Here is a 10,692-nt window from a genome sequence, read left to right on the forward strand (position 1 = left end):
TGCTTTGTTGCTCTGCCTGTCTCACTTTAGGCAACAATTATTCTTTCATTTTTAGAGCTCCGCTTAAGAATTTTTAGTCTGTTATTACTTTTTACGAATCTCCCTCGACATACTGTAAGAAGAAAAAGTCAATAATAAACGCCATTTTCCAAGTCATCAATTTGAACAATGAAAATAGATTCCTACTGTTTTTACCCCTGGGAAAAAAATAAATAACAGATGGTGCCTCTATGTAGCTGTAATTACCTTTATTACTATAGCCACATTCCCACCAAGGTGGTACACTACAACCTAATCGGATTCATGTGGCTGTGTCAGCAGGACGCCGTTAGCATGTAAATAGCGTGAAATAATAGCACCAGGGCAGCGTGTCACTCGCCAGTGACTTCAACAAAGATAGAAAACACGTCACAGTACAGTTGTTTGTTGTTTACAAATCAAGTCCAGACAAACACATACAAATAATCATTTCCAGCTCTTTTGTTTTCCACCAATTCTGTAGCATCTTCATGTAGCATACAAAGCTGGAAGTTATGGCTTCATTTTTTAAACACCCCAACAATGAGATGTGGCTGGGAAAATAACTTATTAGTCTCCAGTTGCCCTGCCCCCCAGACTGACAACCAGTTTCAGGGTCCACCCTTCTACTTGCCCAAATTCAGCACACCTGTGACTCGAATGGAGTAACAAAATCCCCATCAGCCTTTTCTGAATAGCCCTTCAGCAAGTGCAAACTTTTCCAGTGTGCTCACACTTGACTGTTTTGGAATGTGTGTAAAGTGCCGTTTGAAAACAGAAGCAGTTAACAAGTTGTGGTATTTGTTAGTGATGGCAAAATGAAGCTTCATGAAGCACTTGCGATACTTTTTGACTCCTCAAGATGGCACTCATGATTCAAAGATGCAATGCAAATGTAATCCATTTTCATTGCACTTGCCTTTATCTTTAAACCAAGAGCACCATCTAGAGGAGTCAAAAAGTATCGCAAATGCTTCATGAAGCTTCATTTTGCCATCACTAGTATTTGTTATTAATATGAACCACGGTTACGGCGTGTCAGAGGTTGGACCCAAAACCAGGAACGAAACTTACAGAAAAAAATTAATAAAATAAAAATACGTAACAAACATAACTCTTAAATACAAAAATAGCAAAAACTGTTGAACAAAAAATGCTACTAAATGCGTTTTAAAAAACTAAACTGAAAACTGGTGCAAGGCTTTCCAGTCCACCACACACTGTCTGCTTATTCTTAACTAAACAACCTTGTGTGTTGGACCCCCCCCCCCCCCATCCCCCACAGTGTAATCTGATTGGATGATTTCCACAGGGCATCTTAAAGTTAAACAACACGAGATCTAAGTGGGATAATTATAAACTAATCTGATCCTCAACGTGTCAGTTGTATTGCACGTGGAAGTATGAATCACACCGGATGAAATCAAACGACCAGTCAACACATCCGGGATCGTAATCGGTTTGTGTTTTTATTTCTGCTGCATTTAGGGGGAGAGACTGAGCCATGCAGTGGGCTGTGCCTTTGCTGCCTGTTTGGAGAGGAAACAGCGTCGGGAGAAGGAGTGTGGCGTGACGGCCTCTTTTGATGCCAGCCGCACGTCATTTGTACGCGAGGGCTCCTTCCGCGCCAACTCTGCCTGCAGTCAGCACGGCAGCGGTAGTGAACGAGACGACAAACTGCAGGAAAAGAACAAAGGTGAGGTCTTCCCGGCACAAGAGTTATATACTGGATTTTTAAAAGATTTTTATACGTTAAAAGAAGCCTTCTGCTGACATATTAGCGAAATGATTTGGATCAAAAACAAAATTAATGTGCGTAAATAAGAAAACTATATTGGCCATTGGTGTATGAGGAATTTGATGGGGCCCTCTAGTGACCTGAGGCCCGAGGCAACTGCCTAGTTTTGCCTAATGGTAAGTCCGCCTCTGCTCTCCTCCAGATCAGCCCTCTGTTCATGCAGCCCTGCCGCCCGGTACTGCCTCCCCACCCGAGGGTGCAGCAGAACCTGGCGGGCCTCATGCCATCCCTCGCCGCCACGCACCAATCGAGCAACTGGTGCGTCAAGGCTCATTCCGGGGATTTCCAGCTCTCAGTCAGAAGAACTCTCCCTTCAAGAGACAGCTGTCACTTCGCCTCAATGACCTGCCATCCACACTGCAACGCAAGACCGACTTTGAGACCAAGAATCCTGGTGAGTTGCGAGGTTCTTGCAGTTAAAAACAGTAGTTGGCAGTGAGATGTGCCTCTGGTTCTACGTAGCTTCTCCTTAGCCTGTGCTTATTGCAATACGAGAGACTGTTAAAATGTCAGCCATAATGTATGTTACGTACAGTATGTACAAAACTGCATCAGTGTAAATTACACTACGTACTATGACTTCACATAGGGTCCTTTTACGACTTTATTCCATTTGGGAAAAACATTAGAATGTAGCATAACAATCTCAACGAATAATGACAATATTTTTGCTAATTTCAAATACCGTTACCCTCTTAAAATAATTGCCTGTTATTTATTTATTGTGCAAAAATATTTTTTATTCCTAAATCATGTCCTAATGATGCAAATGGTTAATTTTTTTGTGTTTCCTGAAAAATCTGAAAAAATGACTTGGCCGATTATTTTATGAAGGCGTTGATATGTTTAAACGTACTTGTAGGCTAAATGCTAAAAATCTAGCATTTTTTCCCCCGTAATGCCACAGAGTATTGACTTGCGCATGTGCAAGTAAAAAACAAACAAACGGGAATTATTTTATTTTTTTAGCAATTAGCTTACATTATCCCAACCCATTTGAAAATTGAATAAATAAACATTGTTTATTTATTATTATGTCTGCAGTGCAGTATTTCCCTTCAGCATTTCCCCCATAATGCCACTGGGTATATAAGTCAATATATATATATATATATATCAAGTTTTTAGCAGTTAGTCTACAACAATGTTCAAACGGATTTGCAAATACGTTTTTTTGTTTTTTTATACGTTCAAAAGTACGTACCTGCAAACATATTTGAACGTATTAAAATACATTCGAACTGATTTGCAAATATTTGTAGACGTATTGAACAAATATGTTCGAACGTACTAGCAAGTACGTTTGAAGGTAATTGCAAATACTTTTGAACGTATTTAAACACATTTGAACGTACCCACAAATACGTTCATTAACATACATTTACAGTTCCATGCAATTTTCCTCATCTCCTGGTTTATCTCTCCCACACTTCCTTATTTTCATCCTCCCACTTCCCTTTTGTGTGGTCCTTTCTTGCTAGTACTAGAGGTGGACATGAGCTTGTCTGGTGAGGGAGACATTAATGCCCTGTGCAGCCAGATCAACACCTCCTTCACTACGCCATCTGAGGACCCGTTCTCCAACCCTTGCCCGTCTGCGAGCGGCCTGCCAACCTGCGTGGTGCCTCCAGCCCTGCCTCCTCCTCCAGCGCCGATGCAGGGTAACATTAAATCATACGTAGCAGTGGTAGATTTCTGGCTCATTTACTTCCATGCAGTAATTTCCATGAATCCTTGACGTTATCTCTTCAGCTGCGTCGTCTTGGGTTCAGCCAGATCCTCCTCTCCACTCTCCTCCTCCAGTGTCGACGGCGATGCATAGCGGACATAAACGTACACCCTCGGAGGCAGAAAGATGGCTCGAAGAGGTCTCCAAGGCAGTCAGGCCCCAGCAGACACCCCCACCGGGTCCCACCATCCCCAGCATTCCGGGGCCGCCGTCTGTATCGAGTCAGCAGATCACGAGTCTGGCCCCGGTGTCGACTCACTCCATGTCGCTTGGTACCATGTCCAAACCCCTCATTGCAAGCCCCTCTGCTCTCCCAACTCAGGCACCGATGCCCCTTCCGCCTATGTCCATATCATCCGTCCCTCTGATCCCCGGCCCGCCGATTTCAAGCCCCCCTATGTCTTTGCCTTCAATGTCCATCCCCACCATGTCAGGTCCAAGTATGTCAGGAGCCCCTATGATCCAGCCCTCGCTCACGGGACCCCGAGGCTCCCTCCCAAGCATCTTGCAACCTTTTCCTTTGGCCTTCGACGCTGCTTCGGCTCCCGTGGGGATGTTTGCCAGCCAGCCTGTCCAACCGGCTTTTGTTCCCATGCAAACGTATATGCCAGGCTTGGCGAGCAGTATGACCTACCCAAACGTCAGCGTACCCGTCGTCGGAATCACGCCATCGCAAATGGTGGCCAATGTCTTCTGCACGGCCACTGGCTCGTCTGGAACGGGCGGTGCCATCGGCTCCGCAGGCGGAGGGCCGAAAGTGGGATCCCTTGGAACAGGCAGCAGCCACCAGCCTTACTCAGGAGTGCCCACTGGAGGCTTTTCCACGCCGTTCCCCTCCACCCCTCCACTTTCCACAGCCATAAATGGTCTCCCGACGCACAGCGGTGCCTCAGCGGCCCAACAGAACGGCAACGGAAATGGCGGCAGCACTAGTAGCTGGCCGCCGGAAGGCAGTCAGCTGACTGCTCCTGTGGCCGGTAATTCACAAGATGATGAGCGCTTTGAGGCCAAGTGGGCGGCACTTGAGAGCACCAACGCCAAACCAGCAGCTCAGGCACCCGGAAGCAAAAGTCCAGCAGCAGCAGCCAACCCTTTTTCCAACAACCTGCAGAAGACTTTTGAGATAGAGCTCTAAGGTGAGGTCGTACAAGCATCCCTGCTTTGACCGGTATGCAGGTCCTGAAACTTGGTGGCAGCCGAGTATGCTCCTAAAAGCTCTTTAATGGCGGATCTATAGATAGTGATGCTGGTTTCTTGAGGCTCCAATGAAAGCTTTGCAGATTGCTGGGCTGTCACTGGGAGCTTTTCACATCTCAAAGGGATCATGTGATGATCTCAATTCTGCCACTTCACCTCATTTTCGCCTCTTTCCCGCTGTCATGTCTGCACTCCGGCTTTACTTTCTCTACCAGCTGCAAGTCCCTTGACACACTGACTGTCACTCAGTGACCCGCTCAGTGGTTGCTTTCTTTCAAAGGTGACTCAAATGCATTCCAATCCTATTGACTGATTTTGGCAGAAGAAATGGTAAATGGCCGAATCGTGAGAACTGATTTTTATGTACAGTGGATGCAAAATGTCTACACAGCCCTGTTGATTAAGATAGAAGATTTCAAAACTTTTTCATAATGTGATCATGACTTGCACAACACAATTTTTTAAAAATCTGTCCAAATCTACCCACCGGAAATACACAAGCAGAGATAAACAATGGCAAATTCTTGACGCAGCGCAGTAATACACTTTTGGAGCGAGGAGGAAACGGACTATTTTATTACTGTGGTAAGTGACATGAAAATAATGTTTTTTATCAACGGTTGAAAATTAGAAGTGTAAATGACGTCTATTTACGTCATGGCATGGCAATGCCTCTTACTCGCCGGCGACCATTTTACGTTGCCACTTGCTAAGCCTGCCTAACTTGAATACATTGATTTCTCCCCGACGTTTTCACATCATTTTCTGTCTCTTTGGGAAAAAATTCACTGTGTATGGCATATGGTTGTACCAGTAAGTCAGGGAGAAGCGCTACGTGCCCATTTAATTGGTAAGAATGCGATATTAAATCTCCTCCGACAAGGTATATCTCTTGAGTCCTACTCAAAGATTCATCTGCATCACGTTTTCAGAACCTCAGATCGGTCAACCGTAAACATTTCTTGACAAAATATATTATATGTGACCTCACTAGTCTAAACATGACATTCTGATTAGTATTACATTTGTGGAGTATAAGTTATGAAGCAAAATCCAGCCGTTTTTTCCCTTCTCATGGTGCGGCCATTTTGCCACTTGCTGTCAACTGAAGATGACATCATAGTTGTTCAGGGCTCAGGCAACGACCAATCACAGGTCACCTGTTTTCTGAAGCTGAGCTTGTTACCTGAGTAACTGTGATGTCATTTTCACTTGAAAGCAAGAAGCAAAATGGCCGCCTTCTGATAGTAATAAGAACTGATTTATTTTGCTGCTTAACTCGTATTCCACTAACACAATATTAACCAAAATATTGTATTTAGACTAGTGGGGCTGCATAGAACGGGGTTGACTTCCCTTTTAAATAATGAAATGAACGCAAAGCCCATCGAGACAAATTTTGCTTCGAAATGTAAACCTAACCTTTGTCAGGCACAATTGATGATACTGAGATAATATACTCTTAATGGCTGATACAAACCGTGATATTTGTTCTTTCCGAGGCTCTCATGACTCCGGTTAGGTATCCTAGCGTACAACACTCACTGCTAAAAGTGTTTTCAGTGGAAAAAAATAACAGAAGTTGTCAGTAACAGTGGCAACCTAAGATGGCTGCTCTCTGGCTTCAGCCTATTAAAAGACCATTAATATACAAGCCTATGGATCAATCACATTACCATGTAACCATGGCTTAACTCTGTCGACTCACGCATGTAAACGGGTTATTCCGAATCTTTCACAAGTCGGAATTTTGACCTTAACCCGAATATTGACTGTATGCAAACAGCCAGTGTGGTTGGACACGTCCGGTGTTAATGAATTCTGATGACAATCCTCAGTTATGAGGGGGTGTACACACTTATGCAACCACATTATCTCAGCTGTTTATTATTACCTCTCCTCTCAAAGACTTTTTTTTCTCCATAGTTGTACAGGTAATAGGTCACATAAATGGTGAAAAAGGTTTTGAAATGACCTATCTTGACCTCATTTTTTATATATATTGCAAAAATTTGGCATTTGAACAGGGGTGTGTAGACTTTTTAAGAGGACCCACTGACCAGTATTAGTGATTTATTGCCAAAATAATTTTATTTATTGTACTTTTTTACGTTGACAAGTTATATTTACTTAAAGTCAAAATGTTTAAGTGTTTCCTTAAGATATTTTTATCCCATACAATATATTTATTTTTGTTGAACTCCAGGGAAACAAACAGGAGGACCACAGAGGTCATCAATAGGAGAGTCCGGGCATTGTGGGAAATGTAGTCATGTTACAGGAAACAAAGCCCCATGGATGAAATGTATCATGTTGCCTGGCAAGTGTATATAATGGCATGACGCGCCCACCCGTACAATGGACACGTTTGCTTTTCCAGACAAATGAATTAGAGCCTCACTTTATCTCCAGTGGACATTTCTGTTGCTAAAATATGATGTTCCATTGCACTGCAGAATATCCTAAACAGACACTCCACGGTAGCCATCGACCTGTTTCAGAAAACTCAAGGACAACAAATGTGATGATGCACTACCTTCCAATATTCATCAACGTGTTCAATTACAGGGTAGACTTGAATCAAATTCTGCTTGAATCTGTTCAACGACATCAGTCCGTTGCAATGTTTCCAATGGTGACAGGTGGAATGAGAGCATGGATAGAAGTGAAAGAAGAGGATACATTAACTATGTGAACAACAAAAGAGGGAGAACGAACGTGATGATAAAGACGAGAGATGGAACAAGTGTGAGGAAAACTGAAGACACTTTTGTCGCCTTGCCCACAAAACAGCCTTTCCATCCCCCAAATCATGTTACTCAACTCTTAAAACCTGCATTGCAAAGAATCTTTTTCAGTATTTATTTTTACAACTTTAGCATATTCCGTATATACACAAACATGCAAGACTCCTTTTATGTAGAAACTGAAACGCCAGTCAGGTCATCAAGTCTTAGAAGAAGAACTATTTTAATGGAGGACTTTATCAGGTGCTCTAAATGGGAGTTGAATTGTATGAAGAGTCTCTGACAATGTTCCGTGCTTGTTTTAGTTTGATTAATTTATAAAATATTTTTTCAATGAGGCAGTAATGCTATTTGATAGGCTGCCTTCTAAAAAGAAACTCCTCCAGAGTGTGAAGTTCACAATTTGTTTCTCCTGACAAATCTTATTCCCCCCCCCCCCCCCCCCACAGCCAACAAATCCAAATATATGAAACAAGATCCTATTTTATTGTTGACTGAAAATATTCTTAATATTCTTTAACTGGACTTGTTTACATGCCCTTCTAAATTATATGTAGGTTATTGCAACAAAGCAAACTAAATGACCTCATGAACTTGATTGTAAAACTAGTTTAGTGATGGTAACAGAAAACAGTGGAGTTTATTTTTAATCTTTATTTACAGATTTTTTTGTATTTAAACCTACATATTTGTATTGTAATTACATTGTAAAAAAGATGAATAAAGTAATATAATACAATGCTGTGCATCTTTTGTAGTTTTTTTTTTTTTTTTTTTTTTTACATTATCACCCTCCAGACTTTTCTTGGAAAATTTTTGTGGAATAAGCATTTACTAATTGGGCTTTTTATTTTCCTGCATAGGAGCATGAGCTTATTAATTGCATCAAAGAATTTTTTTTACAGCTGACTGTACCTAATCATTTGTCCAAGATGTGTGTGTGTGTGGGGGGGGGGGGGGTAATTTAATGATTATTCCTGGTTCTTATATAGGTGCATTTATTACTTTGAATCACCTAAAATAAATAACACATCTGTAGATAGCCTATCAATAAATGGATTGTTAGAAAAAAACATGTTTTACAGTACTGTACTTTAAATGGCAACAAATGATAGTAACCAGACCCTGACAGGATGTTACCAGTGCTGCCTGTGTTCGGGTCAAACGGGCTGAGCAATTCTGCCGCCGCCGATGGAACAAGATAGGGCCGCCTTTCTCCTTCAAGGTCGTGAGAAATGGAGCAAACGTTCACACAGACACACTGAACTCGAGTTGTGGCAGCAGCAAGACTCGCCCAATTATTGTCCAATGAGCTAAAGGGCAGACTGAGTCGGTGAACATGAGTTGTGTTGTAGATGAGTCAAAGAACGAAAAAGTGGAGCTCTTTATATTGCCAGTCCAGTGAATGCATCTGTTTCATTTTGAAGACTGATTGAATCATTATTGCCATGACATTACCATCAAGATGATTTTGCACTTTTGTTTTTTAAAGCAATAAAATATACATTACAAATAGACGCATCGACAAAACATAAAACAATAAGATAGGGTAAACAAAGTACAAGGTGTGTCAGAGAAGTGGATCTACAAAGAGATCCTGTGAGGTTTGTTTCGTTCAGCGCGCGGAAGAGGCCTCAATTGTAGCAGGATTTAAAAAAAAATACTGTATATTATAATAATAATGATAATAATATTGCATTCTATAAATTAATTTCTGCAATGATTCAGAGGGTTCGATGCATGCCGCTGTCTTATTTATGAATGAAATATGATAACATCCACCGAATCCGTCTGCCTGTATCTGGATCAAATTGACAGATATTGCTTTATACTACCTGCGCCAATACTTAGACGTGGTTCCAGCAGGTGTCAAGTCTATTCTACGGCGTGCCGGGTGCTTCACAAAAGAAACGCCCTCAGTATGACACAATACATGGCACAGAGACCAAATTCTGAAACAAGCGCATCGATCGAGGCTTACGAAAAACTGAATTTGCCCGTCTTTATGCTTGAGCGTGGGTGCACTGTCTGCCAATATATTGCTCTGACCCTTCAATGTATTTCATTTTGTCCCCTAATATGAATACAGGGGTAATCATTTGAACGATTTTTTGTTGGGTTAGGAAGTGCATGGTCCCCGAGTAGCACTATAGTGAAAATCTGTGGCCCCCTGCAGAATTCAGCCCTTTTGTCCTTTTGTACATTTTTAACCATTTATGCTCTCATATTTAAATAAACACTATAACTGTTAATAATTTTTATTTTTACATTTTTTATAAATTGCAATATGAATATCGATTTTGAACAGAATGGCAACATTAATGTCGAATTACACATCTTCATTAAAACGTTGTGATGTTCTCTCTGCTGATATGATACACAATGATAATAGAGGGAAATGGCATGGTTTGAAGGTGGATATTCAGCAACCGACATCGGAGGGGTGGGGGGCTCAGTTGCCATGGCTACACAGCAAAAAAAAACTAATTTATAACATCTGGAAAGTGCTGTTGTCTGCAAAATGTACGTCCATACATATCAATTACATCGCCTGAAGCAATAATAGCAGCTGAAAACACAATGGCATCCTTCTGGGGGCTCAAGCGAGTGAATGGTGGTTAGCGCAGCAGGAATGTGTGTGTTTCTCTCTCTCTCTCTCTCTCTCTCTGTCTCGCTCTCGCTCTCGCTCTCGCTCTCTCTCGCTCACTCAGTCACCATTTACATGAGCACTTAGAGACTGTGTGTTTTTATTTTACACTAAATGTCAACCACCAGTTAATCATATACAGTACAGTATGGCCTTTGTCTGAAACAGTATTGTTAATTGCAAATATTAAATGTCGCCATGGTCGATGCCCTCCCAAAGCTAGGAGGAAGTAATTACAGTGATTAATCGCATGTTCTCGCTCATGGTTTATCCAGCAGATTTCTCATTGTTTCGCCTACAGCCGGTTTAAGCTGCAAAGCACAGAATGCCACATTGACGTAGTGGATGTAGTGAGACAGACAAATGTGTGTACACTGCTGGCTATTAATGTTTTTTTTTTTTTGGTAGACGTTAGTGATGGACGAATGAAAGTTAAAGATGCAAGGGAAATGTAATCAATTTACATTGCGCTTGCCTTTATTTAAGTCAAGAGCACCATTTTGAGGAGTAAAAAAACAATGTTGCAAGTGCTTTATTTTTGCATCACTACTAGGCG

General features: G+C 41.7%; 1 protein-coding gene and 1 long non-coding RNA gene across 7 annotated transcripts in view; one reads left to right on the plus strand and one right to left on the minus strand.

Annotated features, from left to right (window-relative positions):
• numbl (NUMB like endocytic adaptor protein) overlaps positions 1-8,228 on the plus strand; it is a 55,268-nt gene extending 47,040 nt beyond the window's left edge. For 5 of the 6 annotated variants that reach the window (XM_086081152.1, XM_086081155.1, XM_086081156.1 and 2 more), the window contains 4 exons: positions 1,507-1,714; positions 1,959-2,210; positions 3,298-3,477; positions 3,569-8,228. In XM_086081152.1, coding sequence (XP_085937278.1) covers positions 1,507-1,714; positions 1,959-2,210; positions 3,298-3,477; positions 3,569-4,680 — 1,752 coding nt within the window. In that variant the 3' untranslated portion in view covers positions 4,681-8,228. The remainder of the gene's footprint in view (positions 1-1,506; positions 1,715-1,958; positions 2,211-3,297; positions 3,478-3,568) is intronic. The other variant, XM_086081151.1, reaches the window with a different exon arrangement.
• On the minus strand, positions 1,469-2,300 carry LOC147170701 (uncharacterized). Its single transcript, XR_015095616.1, has 2 exons — positions 1,897-2,300; positions 1,469-1,695 (listed from the first exon to the last, which is right to left on the minus strand). It is a non-coding gene; the product is annotated as an uncharacterized LOC147170701 (long non-coding RNA).
• Positions 8,229-10,692: the final 2,464 nt, after the last annotated feature.

This window comes from Leptonotus elevatus, chromosome 7 (genome assembly GCF_054856555.1).
Source record: "Leptonotus elevatus isolate MCC_2025b chromosome 7, RoL_Lele_1.0, whole genome shotgun sequence".
Taxonomy (NCBI): Eukaryota; Metazoa; Chordata; class Actinopteri; order Syngnathiformes; family Syngnathidae; genus Leptonotus; species Leptonotus elevatus.